Source organism: Ochotona curzoniae, unplaced genomic scaffold (assembly GCF_017591425.1).
Source record: "Ochotona curzoniae isolate NIBS_2020 unplaced genomic scaffold, NIBS_Ocur_1.0 contig_54, whole genome shotgun sequence".
NCBI classification, from domain to species: domain Eukaryota; kingdom Metazoa; phylum Chordata; class Mammalia; order Lagomorpha; family Ochotonidae; genus Ochotona; species Ochotona curzoniae.
In genome coordinates this window covers 3,055,180-3,072,419 of record NW_024466464.1, presented here as the reverse complement: position 1 = coordinate 3,072,419, position 17,240 = coordinate 3,055,180, and the positions used below count along the sequence as shown (strand labels likewise).

General features: G+C 63.1%; 1 protein-coding gene across 4 annotated transcripts in view; it reads right to left on the bottom strand.

The window, feature by feature from the left end:
- Positions 1-2,625: 2,625 nt before the first annotated feature.
- CARD11 (caspase recruitment domain family member 11) overlaps positions 2,626-17,240 on the bottom strand; it is an 84,047-nt gene continuing 69,432 nt past the window's right edge. For 2 of the 4 annotated variants that reach the window (XM_040990039.1, XM_040990038.1), the window contains exons 12-25: positions 15,524-15,612; positions 14,465-14,565; positions 13,402-13,454; positions 11,870-12,002; positions 11,238-11,439; positions 10,708-10,834; positions 8,653-8,893; positions 8,075-8,171; positions 7,746-7,841; positions 6,266-6,401; positions 5,775-5,954; positions 4,105-4,229; positions 3,409-3,524; positions 2,626-3,050 (exon numbers count right to left, since the gene is read on the bottom strand). In XM_040990039.1, coding sequence (XP_040845973.1) covers positions 2,846-3,050; positions 3,409-3,524; positions 4,105-4,229; positions 5,775-5,954; positions 6,266-6,401; positions 7,746-7,841; positions 8,075-8,171; positions 8,653-8,893; positions 10,708-10,834; positions 11,238-11,439; positions 11,870-12,002; positions 13,402-13,454; positions 14,465-14,565; positions 15,524-15,612 — 1,901 coding nt within the window. In that variant the 3' untranslated portion in view covers positions 2,626-2,845. The remainder of the gene's footprint in view (positions 3,051-3,408; positions 3,525-4,104; positions 4,230-5,774; positions 5,955-6,265; positions 6,402-7,745; positions 7,842-8,074; positions 8,172-8,652; positions 8,894-10,707; positions 10,835-11,237; positions 11,440-11,869; positions 12,003-13,401; positions 13,455-14,464; positions 14,566-15,523; positions 15,613-17,240) is intronic. The other 2 variants (XM_040990040.1, XM_040990041.1) reach the window with 2 other exon arrangements.

Below are 17,240 nucleotides of genomic sequence, written 5' to 3'. Positions count from 1 at the left end.
GCGTGGGAGACCCGGATGGAGTTCCTGACTTCGGCCTGGCCAAGCTCTGGAGGAGTGAACCCCTTGAATAGATGCTCTAACACTACTTTTCAAATAAATAAATACATCTTTCCTTTATTTCTTTAAAGAAGTATTTATTTTATATTGTAAAGTCTGATATATAGGGAAGGAGATATAAAGATCTTCCATCTGCTGGTTCATTCCCTAAGTGGCCGCAACGGCCGAACTGAGCTGATCCGAAGCCAGGAGCCAGGAACCAGGAGCTTCTTCCGGGTCTCCCTGCGGGTGCAGATTCCCAAGGTCTTGGGCTGTCCTCCACTGCTTTCCCAGGCCACGAGCCGGGAGCTGCATGGGAAGTGGGGCTGCCAGGATTAGAACTGGTGGCCATATAAGATCCTGGGGCATGCAAGGTGAGGACTTCAGCCACTAGGCCACGGCACCGACCCCACATCATTCTTTTGCAAACTAGTCCAGTGTCCTCGGTGAACGTGGATGATGCAGAAATTCTCAGTGCGAAAGTGGCAAAGCTGCACCAGGTTCCAGCTCACACCTCCCGACCCAGGGGAGCACAGCGGGGCACAGCAGGGCACAGCCCAGGGAGCAGCGGAGGCTGTGCTGGCAGCAACCGCCAGTCACATCACGGAGCCAGGAAAGCCACTTGCTTTGGGGAGGACACCCTGCATGGAGCTGTGACCCGCAAGGTCACAGGGTCATGGCCCCTGCACTGAGCGCCCTGTAGGGTCACAGGGTCACAGGGTCACAGGGTCATGGCCCCTGCACTGAGCACTCTGCAGGGCCACAGGGGTCACAGGGTCATGGCCCCTGTACTGACTGCCCTGCAGGGCCACAGGGGTCACAGGGTCATAGGGTCACAGGGTCATGGCACCTGCACTGAGCACCCTGCAGGGTCACAGGATCACAGGGTCACGGCCCCTGTACTGAGTGCCCTGTAGGGTCATAGGGGTCACAGGGTCACAGGATCATGGCCCCTGTACTGACTGCCCTGCAGGGCCACAGGGGTCACAGAGTCATAGGGTCGCAGGGTCATGGCCCCTGCACTGAGCACCCTGCAGGGTCACAGGGTCACAGGGTCACAGCGTCACGGCCCCTCTACTGAGCGCCCTGCAGGGCCACAGGGGTCACAGGGTCACAGGGTCACAGGGTCACGGCCCCTGTACTGAGTGCCCTGCAGGGTCACAGGGTCACAGGGTCAGAGCCCCTGCACTGAGCGTCCTGCAGGGTCACAGCCTCACACACTGAGTGGCCCACAGGCCGTGGATGATAACACGGAGGGGGTACTGTGCTGCCTACTGCCCTGTTGGAGCTGGAGCAGGAATGGCAGCGAGTGCCACCCTGGCTCAGTACAGGACGGGAAGTGTGAGCTGGAGTCGCCATGAGGGGAACGGCACAGGAGGCCAGAATGGTCACGTGTGTGGAGGCTGTGTGCACCCGGCATAGCACGCACGGCCGGAGGCTCCGCACACGTGCAGCCAAGAGACAGGGGCAGAGCTGGGGAGGTGGTGGCACCCCACACCGCCTCACCTCTCAGCTCCGTCCACATGGCTCCCTCCTAAAGGCCTCCAAGGCAAATGGGGCTATCTTGAGGTTGCTCCTCCAGCAGAGCCTGGGACAGCGACAGGAACATGGGGCCGCCAGGTGCGGCCAGGCACCCTCGCCCCTCTTTGGGCTGGCCAGGAGGCCCCGTATGGCCATTGGCCTCTGCGTTCCAGGCTGAGGCAGCTACTCCGCGGTGTCGTCAGTGACCCTGGATCCTTTCTGAGTAGTCGCACCTCTCATGCCTTTGGGGTCGCCTCGAGAGCTAAGATCACGGCTGGGGCTCCAGCCATCACAGCTGCATCCAGGCAAGTCACTGCAGGAAAGGGCTGTTTGTGTGTATCTTTTCAACCTCCCCTCTTTCCACTCCCTGTTTTGGCTGCAGGAAAAGTGACAGATTCCACAGGCCCCTGGCAGAGTTGGGGTTCTGTGAGAGGGAAGCCAGGCAATGGTGTCCCTCACAGCGCCCCAGCCTTCTTGCTGACGCGGCGTGGGGCCTGGTCTGCTTGGGCTGCATGCTCTCTCCGGGCACACAGTGGGTTTGCTTGTGGGGGGCAAGGAGAGGGACATTCCGGAGCCTGCTGTGCCAGGGCGCCCAGCTTCCCGCAGCCCCAGCGCAGCGAGGCCAGGCGAGGGCGGGGTGCCCAGACAGCCACCAGAGGACCCGCTCCCGTGTAGGACCCAAGTCAGGGCGCAAGGGGGAGTGTCTGAGGGACACGGCTGAGTCCACAGTGAAGCAGCCCCACCCTGGGAGGCCTGGGAGCTGAAGACCTCCGAAAACCTGCGCGTGTTTTTGTAAACTGATTTTAATTTTTCAAAGACCAAGATCTCTGGGTCTCCCATCACCTGTTCACTCCCCAGGTGGCTCCAACAGCCAGGGCTGGAGCAGGCTGAAGCCAGGAGCTCCATCTGGGTCTCCCATGTGGGCATGGGGCGCCAAGTCCCTGGGCCGTCCTCTGCTGCTTTCCCAGCTGTATTAGCAGGGGGCTGGGTCGGAAACGGAGCAGCCAGGACTTGAACCGGTGCCCTTATGGGATGCCGGTGGCCCAGGCAGCAGCTTTACCAGCTGTGCCACCGTGTCGGCCCCTGCACAGTTGAGACGAATGGAGCGAGCAGTCGGGATGTGTTAATGCCAGCGGGCAGCACACTGCCCGCAGGTGGGCCACACCCACCTTCCTGCCAGTCACACTGCAGTGCCATAGGGCCTGGCTCTGCATCTGAGAGCCCGACCGCTCACAGCTGGTCCCTGCCGCCCTCTGTAGGTGCGTCTGTGCCGAGAGCCCGCGGCCGTTCACAGCTGGTCCTCGTCCACCCAGATGGTCTTGCGCTGTTCCTCGCTGATCTTGTCCTTGAGCACGCGCAGCAGCTCCTCCACGCTGCCCCACATGTCGGCCTCCACCGTGGCGTAGAGACAGGGCAGCGCCTCCAGCTCCTTCTCCTTGAGCCGGCACACCCGCAGGAACTCCTCCTCCGTCTCGGGCCGGGCCAGCAGCTTCCTGCGGGGATGCGTGGTGTGCGGGAGCCGTGGTGCCGGCTGGGGTGGCCCTGCCTCCCTCGCTGCCCTGCCCACACTGCTGCCTTGGACGACCTCCGCTCAGAGATATTCCGGCACCTGTGCAGCCCGCCCATCACGGCAGGGGGCTTTTGAGCCAAGGCTTCCCTGCACACCAGCCCTGCTGCTGGGGTCCCCCGCATGCGCTGCTGCACGCGAGGGCTGAGGGCCCAGACTGGGTATCCCACCCCTACAGACTGGGCACGAATGTGTGTGCCAGTGTGGATAAGTGGATCTAACTGCATGAGGCCGTGCATATCCGCACGTGTGCGTGGGGTGCCGGGACCGGTCTCAGAACCTACCGGAACCTCTTGCTGTTCTTCTCGGACACCCGGATGAAGAGGACGATGGGGTAAATCTGGCACTTGATCAAGTCCCTGGTGCAGCCAATCCCGGCCTCCAACAGGCAGTGCTTGTTCTGTGGGGACAGTGGCCCAGGCTCGGCGGGGGTCCTGACCGCCCCCAGGCTGTGTGGGGGTCCATGTGGGGCCTGCACCCCCGGTCAGAGGGCACGGGACAAGCCCCGAGGGCCACAGGCTGACCCAGCCCCACCCTTGCTCTGTACACAGGCACAGCAGAGATCAGGCCACGGCCGGCCTGCAGAGGCGCTCTGAGTCTTGGCCAGAGGGCACAGGCTCCAGGGAGGGAGGCGGGAGGCCAGGGGCTCTGAACCAGGATGTCACGCTCTGTGCAAGAGCACCACAAACCAACCTCATGTGCAGACGGATACCCTCCTGATGTCCCACTTTTGCTGCCCGTTAGGCGTTGCTCACCCCGTCTCTCACCCTGGAGTGCCGGCACATATTATCACTGCCTGACAGATACATCTCCAAGGTGTGCAAACTCACAAAAATAGATGGTGACTGCTACACGGGAAGCCCGAACACAGCCCAAGGACACAGGTGCATGGGGAGCCGGCGGGGCAGATGCAGGGAGAGGCAGGCAGGCACGGGGGCAGGTCTGTCACACTAGCCCGTCCAGCTTCCCCTGGCCCTCACCTTGGCTGCCACAGCTTCGATGTTGGCGGGGACGATGCACTCAAACGTGTTGGGGTTCTTCTCCCGGGAGTAGATGATGGTCTCCGTCTTCTGCTTCCTCAGGAACTCCTCTCTCGTGACAATATCTGCAGGGACAGGGCACATGGCGCAAGGGTGCCAGCATCCCCCCACAGGCCCTGCCTCACCCCCTTTGGGTCCCGCACAGCTGCATGGCCAACACCCTCCAGCTGCGTTTGTGTTCTGTTCTTCTGGTAGGCCGGCTAAGGCCCCACTCCATAATCAGGGCAGGCTGCAGGCTCTCAATCTCCCTCCTCCTCAGTCTCACAGGAGAAGCAGACCAGGCACCGTGGGGTGACGCTGGTCCCCAGTGCAGTCTCAGTCCACTCATCCACTCATCCATCCATCCACCCACCCACCTATCCATCCAACTACCCACCATCCATCCATCCCACTACCCATTATCCAGCCAACTACCCATCATCCATCCACCCATCCATCCACCCACCTATCCATCCACCCACCGTCCTTCTATCCAACTACCCATCATCCATCCATCCACCCATCCATCCACCCATCCACCCATCCATCCACCCACCGTCCTTCTATCCAACTATCCATCATCCATCCAACTACCCACCATCCATCCACCTACCCATCATCCATCCATTACCCACCCACCCATCCATCCATCTACCCACCCACCCACCATCCATCCATCCATTTATCCTTTCAGAAATTCATCCACACACCCATCTGTCCAACAGCCTTTGTCCATCCATGTACTCACCCACTGGCTCCCCAGAATCAGGGAAAGAGACTGAGAGGAGGAAGAGAACCTCCCCCCGACCCTGGCTCTGGTCACCAGGTGTGAAAATGTGGCAGCAGGCAGGAGCAGTGTGCAGGGGCTAGGGCTAAGAGAGCTCAGCCAAATCTGGCACCCATTGGAGTCTGCTTCTGCTGAGCAATCTCCCCAGCCTATCCCTGGCGAGCCTGAGGCTCTTGGGGAGTCGGGCAGGAGCAGGGTGCCATCACCCTCAAAATGCCCTGTGGCCCAAGGGCTGAGCTGGGGGGGCTAGGGCATGCCAGGCCTCGCCAAGGAGGGAGGTGGGGCCGTGGCCTCCGCTGGGTGAGGCATGGAGCCCATGTCTGGGCACCATTAGCTCCTAGGGCCTGGAGCTGCCCAAAGGCTGGCTCGGCCTGTCCAACCTGAGCCAGATCCTCAGACGTGGCTGCTGCTTTCCTGCAGGTGGCTGGATGCAGAGCCTGCCTGGCCCCAAGCTAGAGACGCGACATGGAGCAGGATTGCTGGGACTAGGCAGTGACCCTCTCTCTGGGGAGAGCTGGCTGAGGGCTGTGCCATAACATGGACCTCCCGAGGGGACTTCAGCACGGGGAATGTGCACATTTCATGTTATTTTTACCACAACAGACAAATCAGGCCTGGACATTCGTGGTGTTGCTAGCCCCAGATGTTCAGGATTCTGTGAAGGTCCCAGGGTGAGCTGGGCTGGGCTCCTCTCCCTGAGCCAGGCGGCACAAGGGGGTGGCTGGCCACAGCCTAGAGTGGGCCCGAACTCCTGGCTACCCCGTGACTGCTGAGTAGTACAGGGAAGAGAAGGCCGAGGCTGGGCACTCTGAGCACACTGGGGCAGCCCTGTGTCTCCGCACACCTGACTTGCATATGGTGAACTCCATGGCGCCCCCTGAGTTGAGCAGCTTCTGCACCAGCGTCTTGGCCAGCGTGGTGGGCGTGAACAGCACGGGCCGGCGTCGCTGGCAGTGGAAGGCGCGCACCAGGCTGTAGGGGATGAGGCTCAGTTTCCGGCTGAGCTCACTGTCCGGATCCAGCTCTGGGGAAGGAGCAGAGGTCACCAACAGAGCCCCAGCACGGTCACACCAGCCCCTCCGCAGGGCAGCCGCCCATGCTGCTGACCCCCATCGGGAGGCTGTGGGGAAGGGCAGGGCCAGGCCAGCCATCGGCCGTGGCGGCGGGCAGGGCAGGGCTGGGTCGGGCGTGTGAGGACATGGCCTGTCCTCGGCCGCAGGTCCTGCCGGCTAGCCCCCTTTCCCAGGCACAGGGGCCGAGTGTGGCTGGGCAGTCACCCCAGGAGGCCATTGTGTGCCTCCCCTGCCTCTCCGAGACCACGCGTTCCTCACGCACCTTCCTGCTTCTCTGGCAGAAGCTTGGTGGCGTCCAGCGAGGTGCGGGCCAGGCTGCCCAGGGGGCTCCCCGAGATGATACGGACACGCTCGTTGCTGTTCATGCGTTTGTACTTGTTCTCAGACCTGCTGACAAACTGCACAGGGCAGGATGGGAGGGCTGTGAGGCACAGCCCACTCCCAGCACCTGCTGCCTCCTGCCGCCCTGGGCTTCCATCCTGGCTCTGCCCTGGGCCCCGTGGCAGCTGTCGTGACCGGTTAGAGAGAGGGCAGACACCTGTTCTCTAGGACCCGACCAGGTCCTTGCCATCTCTCTGGAGCAATCCCTCCCTTTGCCCCGTGGACAGCTGCCTGGCACATCTCTCTCCCTGCTTTCCTGCCCCCTTCCCCCAATCAGAGTGGCTTGCTGGGGGGCAGCATACTCCCGGGGTGGCCTCCAGTCCCTTCAAACCCCTGCAACCCCAGCGAGGAGGCAGCCAGGGCCGCAGGGCTTGGCATCACGGGCCACACGCCGCTGGACTCTTGCTGAGCTGGGCTGGGAAGATGCCCGGCCTTGCCCCAGCCTCCTTGCCTCCGGGCATCCCTCAGCTCCCTGGCCGAGTCCACCTGGGCTTTAGGACTCGCCCCCGCCTTCCTGAGAGCCCTCCTCAAAGCATCAGGACCAGCAGAGAGCACCCACTGGCATCCGTGGGGTACTTGGGAAGTTCACGGGGAAGGTGGCATGGAGTCAGTGCCTGGGGTGGGTCCTGTCTCTGTCCCTGTGAGCGTGCACCCGGAGTCCCCGCCCCCCAAGTGGGAGAGCAGGAGGGAGTTCCTGGCTCCAGGCTTCAGCCTGGTCCCGCCCTGGATCCTGTGGGCATCTGGCAAGTGAACCGGTGAACAGAGAATCTGTCTTCCAAATACAATGAAAATGTAGGCTTGTTTGGGTGCCGACAAGTGTTGAAATCCACGACACTGTCTTCACTGGGTACCTCTGCTTGGGGACCAGAGGAAGACGTTGGTGAGCCTGGACTTCAACACTTGTTTTCTGCACCAAAATAAAACCTTTTAACTTCATTCTCCACAAGCTGCCAGCCATGCCCTGTGGCTGGCGCCCACACGGGGACACAGTCCTGGCTCCCGTTTCAGCTCACGCTCAGCCTTTTGTGGGCTGCACACAGCGCTCTGGCAAGGGTGGGGAGTTGCTCCTGGACGCGGCACATGCGTGGTCCATGCTGCCAGGGCAAGGCCATCGCTGGCCTCAGAGAGGCGAGCACGGGCTTGCGGACAGCGAGGTCCTAAACAGCTTGCTGGCTTTCCAGCTTTTCTTTGCTCAGCCTGGTCTCAATCTGTGAAACCGCCGCTTCTGGTTTCCTGTGGGACTCCACATTCCGAGCAGCCGGGTTTCTTTCAGCCACATGCTTTCCCCATCCTTGGGACAGTGGGGTTCCCTTCTGCTGGCAGGGCTGAGGGCAGGCCAGCACGCATTCCGGGGTCTTTACCTGTAGGAGCTGGCCAAACAGGAAGCTGGCCCGTGACAGGCGGGGACTGACGCGGGGGTCGCTGGTGGAGAGAGCCTCTTCAGGCTGCAGGGTGTTCTGGGAGAAGTGGAACAGTCGTTGGTGGAGCTTTCCATGCGCCTGCCTGTCCACGGGCAGGGATCTCAGAGCAGGAGAGAGGGCTCCACAGAGTCCAGAGAGATGCATCAAGCCCCATGCCCCAGCTGGGGCTGGAAACGTGGGCTCAGGGCTGGGGCTCCCCTGCCAGCCCTGGGATGAGGGAGGCTGTGGGGAGAGGAAGGGTGGCCCTGCGTCCTGGGCTTCCCACCTACCCGGAGTGCCCTGAGGGTGTGGTGGCCGCTGTCTGCCTCCTCCCGGACGCCCCGGTGCATCAGGCGCTGCAACTTGACCAGGAGAAGCTGCTGGGCTCTGGGGGGTGGGGGGAAAGGGGAGCCTTAGGGTTTGCAGCAAAGCAGTGTGGGTGGGGTGGGCGCCCAGGGGTGCAGCGGCCTGGGAGTCCTGCCTTGGCCAATGCCCTCCTGGGATGGGGCATCTCTGAGCCTCGGTGTCCCACCTGTGACCCTGGGCTGACCACAACCTGCTGGGCTCCAGGAACCCAGATATGAGGGTTGCTCTGCGGACATAACACCGCATGGCTATGTGCGTGACGGACGTGCCTTGCAGGAAAGAGGTGAGGAGCCCACACAGCGAGAGGGTTCAAAACGGAGCGCCCCTCTGTCCGGCGGCCCCAGGCAACATGTTTGGATGGATGCAGTCGTGTCCCCGGAGGGGAAAGGGGCAGGAAGGCCTCCTGGAGGAGGTGGACCCAGCTCCGCTGTGAGCCCCATGGCTGATGTCCCCCTGTCCCCAGGGCCAGGGAGACAGGGGCCCCCGCCGCCGCTGCCCTCACCGGCTGTAGCTGGGTATGGTGCCCATGTCGAGGTCATGGTCGGTAAAGGGGTCGACGCGTGCACACAGCCACTCGTGCCGGTCCTGGTACATGGTGTCGCGTACATGCACGATGTCGTCACACTTGAGGGACATGGAACAGGCGTCCAGCTGGCTGGAGATGTTGAGGTTCAGGCGGATGTAGAAGGAGTCGCCAGACGTGATCAGCCCCTCCTCCATGTCCTTCAGCAGCCGCCGGTACCCTGGGCAGGGACAGGCTTTCAGACCCAGGGCAGACCCCGGCCGCCAGGCTCATCCGTGCATACCCTCTGGCCATCTGTCACTCCTGGAGCCCGGCTGCGAGGGCACCTCCTGGCCCTCATCTACGCACACACACTCCTTCTGCTGACTGCTCACGCCGTGTCACCCCCAGAGTTCATCCGTGAGGGCACCCCCTGGCCGCTCATCTGTGCACACACACTCCCTCCGGTGACTGCCCACGCCATGTCACCCCCAGAGTTCACCCGTGAGGGCACCCCCTGGCCGCTCATCTGTGCACACACCCTCTGCTGACTGCCCATGCCATGTCACCCCCAGAGCCCACCCGTGAGGGCATCCCCTGGCTGTTCATCTATGCACCCTCTGCTGACTGCCCACGCCGTGTCACCCCCAGAGTTCACCTGTGAGGGCATCCCCTGGCTGTTCATCTATGCACCCTCTACTGACTGCCCACGCCGTGTCACCCCCAGAGTTCCTGGCTGCAGCACAGGCTTTCTTTCCTGGTGAGCGGCAGTTACAAGTTTCCGCTTTTGCCTTGGCTGCCAGGAAGCCCAGCGCTCAAAACTATGCTGAGCCGCACCGACACCCCACACTGGCCTGCTGGCTACGACCTCCCAACCTTTCATGTCGTGGTAGGGTCCTCGTGTTTGGTTTTCCTAAACGGACATGAAACTTACAATAAATGGTCTATGCTCTCAGACGTGCCACCCACACTCACTGTCACCATCCCCCCTGCATTCCAGCGCCCTCCGGAAGTCCCTGTAAGGCACGTCCTTTCACGGCTCCCAGGGGCTACCAGCTCATGGTGGGCACACCCGTCAGGTTCAGGGCCATGGTCGGTCTCCTTCCCTGTGGCTTCTGCACTCACAGGTTCAACCAAATGTCAGAAAAAAATTCCCAAACTGCACCTGTCCTAAGGTTCCAGGTCTTCCCTCACTGCTCCCCAAGCATTGCAGTGTAACAACCGGTAACATTGCCACAGGTGCCAGAAGTCTCTGGAGGTGTGTGGGTTCAAGGTGCTTTATGGTGGGGCCCTCAGAGTGCCAACTGCCAGCACAGGCAGGGTCATGGCAGCCTGTGGGGTGGACGCTCCCAGCTCCAGTCCAGTGCTGCAGGAGCTGGACTCTTGGCTAGGGCTCCCGACTCCCTCCCAGCCCAAGCCGGGCTCCCTCCAGTCTCTCCCTGGCATCTTGGCACTAGAATCCTTTCCTGGGAATTCCTGAAGGCCACACGACTCCACGAGGTGCCCCTCACCTTGCCTGTGTTGGCACCGCTGCCCGGGGTGCACAGCATCATCCTAACTTCCCTCAGGGTGGGGAAGCCAGGTCTGGGAGCGGGAGTGCTTGCCTGCTCATGGGGCAGCTGGGACCAGGCTGCCATTATGAGCCCCTCTGCCCTACAGTAGAGCAGAGTGGCTGGGTGGGGAAGCTGCTCAGTCATGCCCTGCTGAAACATTCATAAGGCCGTGGCTAGAACTAAGTCCTAGCTCCAGATGATCATGGAGGTGAGAAAGGACCCAGAACTGACAGTCTTGGCCGGGAAACGGGAGCTTAGATGAAAACCTGCTGGAGGCCGGCAGAGGGCCGGGGAACATGGCACAAGGCCACGCGGTCAGTGAGGCTGCCCTGAAGCTCGAGAAAGGAAACAAACCTCAAACGTGGCAGAAACGGACTCCTCTAACACTGTCTGGGAGACATGGTGCCTGCCTGGCCTAGCTGGCAGCCGAGGCAGGTGCAGGTGGACCCGAGGGGGCATGGAGGGCAGTTGGAGACCTGGATGGTGTGGGCTGGCAGCTCACCTTCCTGGTTGACCTTGTAGTGCAGGGTGATGGGGCCGCTGCACCTCTGGATGGTCCAGTGGGCCTCCTCCTTGGTGCACGTGTCCAGGGGCACGCTCTGCCTCTCGCCTCGGATGCATCCTTCAAGCTGGTACCAAGACACGGCATCCCCCTTGACTCTGCAGGCAGGGTGCCGCGGGGGTGGGGGCAGCCCGCTCCACAAAGGAAGTGAGGACTCTTCCCCAGCCAAGGGTGGAAACAAAGCTCCCCTCCCAGGGGTGTCCGTGTCTCCGCCCAGGCCCTGCCCAGGGGGTGCTCCTGCCCCCCACCCATCTACTCCCCAGGAGCAGAGTGTGTGTGTGTGTGTGTGAGTGTGTAGATGTTTGTGTGTTGTGTTCGTCGGCTCAGACACACAAGCGAGGGGCTGGGGACAGAAGGACTCGGAGGTGTGGGCAGCTCTCCGTGTGGCTCCTCCTGGCAGGGCTCAGGGATCCCCGGGTCCCAGCCCAGGGCGGAAGCCATGTGTGCCCTCTCCCTGTGTGGCCCCTCACCAGTAGCAGCTGGTGGCCCTCGTGCAGGCCCGCCTTCTCGGCCAGGGAACCCGGCTTGACCGAGTGGATGAAGCTGCCGCGGGCGTTGCCGCCCAGCAGGCTGAGCTGCGTGATGAGGCCATCGCCGTTGAGCGTCGTATGCTGCACCGAGGGCCCGGGACCCCGCACGTGGCCCCCGGATGTGACCGAGGGGCGGAACGGTCTGGGGTGGAGAGAAGACAGCGTCAGACTGCGGCTTAGCAGGGACGATAGCCCTGTCCAGGTCACGCGCACGTGGTGGGATGCAGCGGTCCTGGATCCGCCCGTTCAGCCACCTCCCTGGCCACTGAAGCGGGCACTCTCAGATGACCTGACTCCTGCTCAACGAAACATGAGCAGCTGGGCCACCCTCCTGGCTGCAGTGGCCACGGCAAGATGCCAGGACCTGTGCTGCCCACTTCCCAAGGGGTCACAGAGTCGCAGGCCAGTGAGCTCCGAGTGCTGAGCCGGGCTCCTGCCTCTGTGGGCCTGCGCGTCCTCGCCTGAGCAGGGCTAAGAGGAAGAAGCCTCTGACTTGCGGATGCTCTGATCCAGGAGGGGCCCTCAGAGAAGCTGGGGTGCCCGGGGGCCCCTGTGATGTGAGCGCCAGGTACCTTTCCAGGGAGAACTTGCGGAACATGAGGTTGACCTGCTCCAGGTCGTAGGCGTCCAGCCCCTCGGACTGGTGTGAGGAGGAGGAGGAGTGGATGGAGGGGGGTCCGAAGGAGTAGCGCTCGTGGCTGTCATCTGCAAGGCAGGGGGCAGGAGGAGGTGGGCCCCGGCACGGGACCCCAAGTCTCTGCATCTTGCAATGCAGCCCATCCCCTGCCTCACCAGCTTGTCTGGGTTTGAGAATCTGCGTCTGGAAGGGGAGTTTCCGAGCAGTTCCTAGTTCTGGTCTATTTTGGAATGGGTTGTGGGGATAGAACAAGGCAGGAAGAGGGGTAGGCCCAATACGGGGGCTCTGCCCTGCTTACCTGCTCCCTGCCCTGCTGGACGCCAAGGGCCCTAGGGCAAGGTGCCCCGTACATGCCTAGGAATCCAGCGGTGGCCCTGACAAAGGCTTTTCCTGACGCTGCAGAAAACCTTTGGACGGCTGCCCAGGAGTCTGTTCCCAGCTTTGCAAAAGCACTCCCTCCTAGTTCTCTTGCCTTTAGAAGCTGTGCCTCCACCAACCACCCAGTTAGCACCTGCTGGCCTCCCACGGCTCAGGGCCGGGCTTGGGGCTGCCAGGTCTGAGGGGCTGCTGTCCCTGTCCCCAGAGACTGTGGCCACTCCTCCTGTGTCCTCTGGCCCCAGGGCCACAGCGTCTGCCCACGGGACATCGGCAGCCCCTGCCTTCTTGGCTGGTGCTCCACTGTACTCTGCTGTCATTTCTGACCTCGTGTGCTGTCCATCCGGGCCAGCAGGTCATCCAACCCTAGGACCCTCCCTCCCTTCCGTGGTGGCTAGGTGAGGACTGTCACAGCCTTGCACCCATTGTCAGGGCCTGCCTCTGACTGCCCACCTCAGGGCAGCGTGATGTGTGCCTCTCCCTTGGTGCCAGCCCTGCCCCTGAGACTGTGCAGGCCGCTCTGCAGCCCACATGTGCGCTTGTCACGGGCCCTCCAGGCTTTCCAGTCTCCCAGCAGCTCCTGGACCCTGTGTCCTCACTGTGTGCTGACACCGGCAATTAGGTCAGACTGCACAGGCCCCAGAGCTGGGGTGGGCATCCAGCTGGCGATGCAGAGGGCCTGGCATGGGTCCCTGATTGTACCTCCTGACCCTGCCAACACAAACCCTGGGGAGCAGGGGACTGATGGCTCAGGCTACAGGGCCAGCCACCCAAGCGGAACGCCTGCACTGGATTCCTGGCTCCGGCCACACTGCTGCAGGTGTCCGGGATGGGGGCACGCTGTAGCTCTCAGAAGCAATAGAAAACCCAGACTCGATTCCGACCTCTGTCCAGCACCCAGGGTGGCTCCTGGCGCCACCCACCGGAGCTCAGGTGCCACACATTTCCTGAGGACCTACTATGGGGTCTCTTCCTCCCTGGGGAGGTTCTGCTGGAGGTTCGAGGTCAGAGGTGTGCAGAGGTGGCCACGCTCCCACTAGACAGCACCTGTGTGGTCACGGTGCCTACAAAAGCTCGCAGACAGCTACATACCATCCAGGTCTAAGGCGTCAAAGCCGCCACTCTCGTTGTCTTCTTCAACTGTGCTGCAAGACAAACGGGGCAGGGGAGGCGTCGTGTGGATGCGCGTGCAGGTGGGCGAGGGCAGGGAAGCTTCTGGAGTGTTCCAGCTGAGCGTGGGCAGGAGCAGGGGAGGCGTCGTGCGGATGCGCGTGCAGGTGGGCGAGGGCAGGGAAGCTTCTGGAGTGTTCCAGCTGAGTGTGGGCAGGAGCAGGGGAGGCGTCGTGCGGATGCGCGTGCAGGTGGGCGAGGGCAGGGAAGCTTCTGGAGTGTTCCAGCTGAGTGTGGGCAGGAGCAGGGGAGGCGTCGTGCGGATGCGCGTGCAGGTGGGCGAGGGCAGGGAAGCTTCTGGAGTGTTCCATCTGAGTGTGGGCAGGAGCACAGCAGGCGGGTGGGCAGAGGAGAGACAGTGGGGCCCTGACAGCAGAGCAGGGGTGAGGGGTGCAGGTTCATGGGCCCTCTGTCGGCCCTGTGTGCCTCACCATACCGGCTGGAGCAGAGCAGGCTATACAGGAAGACTGTAGAGCCGGGGCCTGCGGCTGGGCTTACGCAGGACTGGCCTTTCCTGCTCACCCTGCACCTTTACTCTGGACCCACTGGGGAAGCGTGGGCTCCAACGGTCCACACCAGGGCCTGCAGGACCACGGATACTGCCTGCTCTCAGAACTTCCAGAAGGCACGCCACAGCCCGTCTTTGCACATGCTGCATTCAGTACCCAGCTAATGCCAGGTGCACCTCAGCTGCGTCCTTACTGCTTGTGTGAGGACTGGCGGGGTGGAGCGGGCGGGGAGGGTGTGAGCAAGATGCTTACTGACCTCTCACTTTCAGGCAGCAAGAGCCAAGGGCTGGGACCGCAGGTCAGGGGCCAGCCTCCTGGGCAGCCTGGGGCCAAGCCCCAGCCTGTGGCTGCTGAGGTGCTCCACTGCCTTCTCTGCACAGTGGGCCCCATCCCAGCTCCTCTCCCCGGGGTCCCCAGGACCGCCAGGACAGTCTGGTTGGTCCACGGCAGGGGATGGGCCTCTGCCTGCCACCCACCTACGGTGAGGCGCGTCTTCCTTGTAGCGCCTGACGATGGAGTCGTTTCCTGGGGGCTCAGCCGTGATGGACATGATGCTGCTCCGGCTTCGGTGGGGCTGCTGCAAACGTGGGTGTGGGTACGTCATGGAGCCGGGCTCTGACCCCAGGCCCCGGGCGTGTGGGTGCACCCCAGGCCCCGGGCTCTGCACCCCAGGCCCCGGGCGTGTGGGTGCACCCCAGACCCCGGCAGCTCTGACCCCAGACCCCGGGCTCTGCACCCCAGGCCCCAGGCTCTGCACCCCAGGCCCCGGGCTCTGACTCCAGGCCCTGGCAGCATGGACTGCGTACACAGTGGACTGGGGGCAGCCTGGCGCCGATGCTGCTGCCCGCCGAGCTTGGAGCTCATCTGGTCACACAGCTGGTCCCAGGGATGGTGCCAGTGGGCACGGGCCCAGGCTCCGGCCCAGGTGGCTGAGCTCCAGGCCCCCGGCACAGGGGCAGGGTGGGCACAGGAAGCAGAGACCCCAGGACAGCACAGCAGAACTGCGGCCTCTGGGGGCAGGCCCACTAGCTCTTGGCGAGGGTGGCTGGCAGAAGGAGCCCAGGGCTTTGCCACCCGCAGCTGTCGGTTGGCTCCTGTGGGGACGCTTTGGGAAGCTAAGCCCACACACCTCCTAGGGCGTCCCCTTGGGGGCAGTTACTGATCCTGGGGGCTAGGATCTGGCTTGGCTCTGTGCAGCTTGGCTGGAGCCCAGGAGTGGGCAGGTGCTGGGTCAGGGGAGGGGTCCCTGGACCTCAGCTCTGTTGCGTGCCCTGACTCCCTGCAGCTGCTGCCTTGCTGCCAGGACCGCCTGGGGCTGAGGAGTTGCGGAAGGATCTCTAGCCACCTGTGTGATGCCTGCAGCCCCCCAGGGACCATCTCCTCCCACCAAGTGTTAAATTGGGAAGGGAGGCAGTGAGAAGGTGTAAAGACATGCTGAGCCCCCAGAACAGCTTTAAGGAAGCTGCTTGCCGCGGGGCGGGGGACGATGGACACTGCTGCTCACAGGTACGGGCCAGGTCCCCGGGGGCACTTACCATCTTGGTGAAGGAGCTGGTGATGGCCAGAGACCGCGAGGAACTGGGGCTGGCATCCGTGCTGTCCTCCTCAAGCCCCTTGGCTACTCCCGAGCCAGGGCACGGCAGGGCAGGGCAAGAAGGCAGGGTGGGGGCGTACAGGTTGGAGGGAACGAGGAGGAGAGGGAAGGAAATTGAGGGCCCCTGGCCACGGAGCACAGGGTGTCCCTGCGTGGTTGGAGGCCAGCCCCCTTTCAGCAAGCATGCTGGAGGCTCCTCTCTGCCTGGGGGTTCAGAACCCCCAGTTAGCTCCTCTGCCTATCTCTCCACCAAACTGCAGTCTTGGGGTGTGGGGGCAGGGTGGGGGAGTGTGACCAAGCCGGGCGACCCCAGGGAGCCTGAACACATGCCTCTGAAGATGCGTGGGGTTCCCTGACTGACAGTCCTATTGTGGCCAGAGGCAACAGGAAGAACAAGCCTTAGGGGAATGGAACTGGCCCATCATCTGCACCTGCCACCCAGGGCTGGCTCCAGGGGAGCAGGGCAAATGGGGGCCAGTCTACCCCCAGTACCTCCTCACCGGGCTTTCTGGTGGCTCGGGGCACAGGCGTCTCCCCCCTCAGCTGGTAGCCTGCTGCTCACCTTGGTTGCCCTGCACCGTGCCAAGTGTACCAGTGTGTGTGCACATATGTGGGTACTTCATGGGGAAGACCTTACACAGCACAGCCACAGGCTCCTGGCGCATCAGGTCGGCAGCAAGGCCTGGTGCAGTGCCAGGTGGCCCGTTGGTTCTGGCAGACCCGCCCCTCCTTGCCTGGCACACATCTTCCTGCACCACGCCCTCTGGTCTAGAAGGTGAGGCTGCAGCCTTGAGGGAGCTGGACTAGACGCCCATCTCTGGGCCCCCGGGAGAACATCCCACAGCCACAGGTGGACTTCTTACTGTTCCAGTCACCTCCAAGCAGGCACCCGGAGGGAGGGCTCCAGGCCTGCCCAGCAGCTGCCCACAGAGGCGGCATTCCCACCGCTGGCCGAGCAGCTGCCCACAGAGGTGGCGTTCCCACCGCTGGCCGGGCATCTGCCTACAGAGGCTGCATTCCCACTGCTGGCAGCTGCCCACAGAGGCGGCACTCCCACCGCTGGCAGCTGCCCACAGAGGCGGCACTCCCACTGCTGGCTGAGCAGCTGCCCACAGAGGTGGCATTCCCACCGCTGGCCGAGCAGCTGCCCACAGAGGCGGCGTTCCCACTGCTGGCAGCTGCCCACAGAGGTGGCATTCCCACCGCTGGCCGAGCAGCTCCCGGCATCCCTCCCCGCTCCGTGGGCTCCTCTCTGGGTTGCCGAGTCCTCCTGGGGCCAGACTGCCCTTGCCTAGTCCAGTTCCAATGCACCCAGCTCGACAGATTTCCCCGCCCCCATCTCGAGGGCTTCTCCCCCTGGGTCGGCCTCAGTGCCCGAGCTCTAGGGTGACTTTCTGCTACCCTTCCGGCTGTACCCGGCAGGTGCCGTACTCATCCGGGTGAGCCCTTGCTGCCTTGTCACCACCCAAGGATATGAAGTGGGGGGAGAGTAAGGGGTCTTAGGACAAACCTGCACCCTCGTATGCTCATGGGCATGTGGCCCCCTGGGAGGTCAGGGAGTCCTGTGCTGAGCCGGAGGGCGAGGGCCAGCTGCAGGCTCTGGGCAGACCACCGGGGAAGGGTGGAGCTCAGAAATGGGAGCCACAGGGATGTCCCGG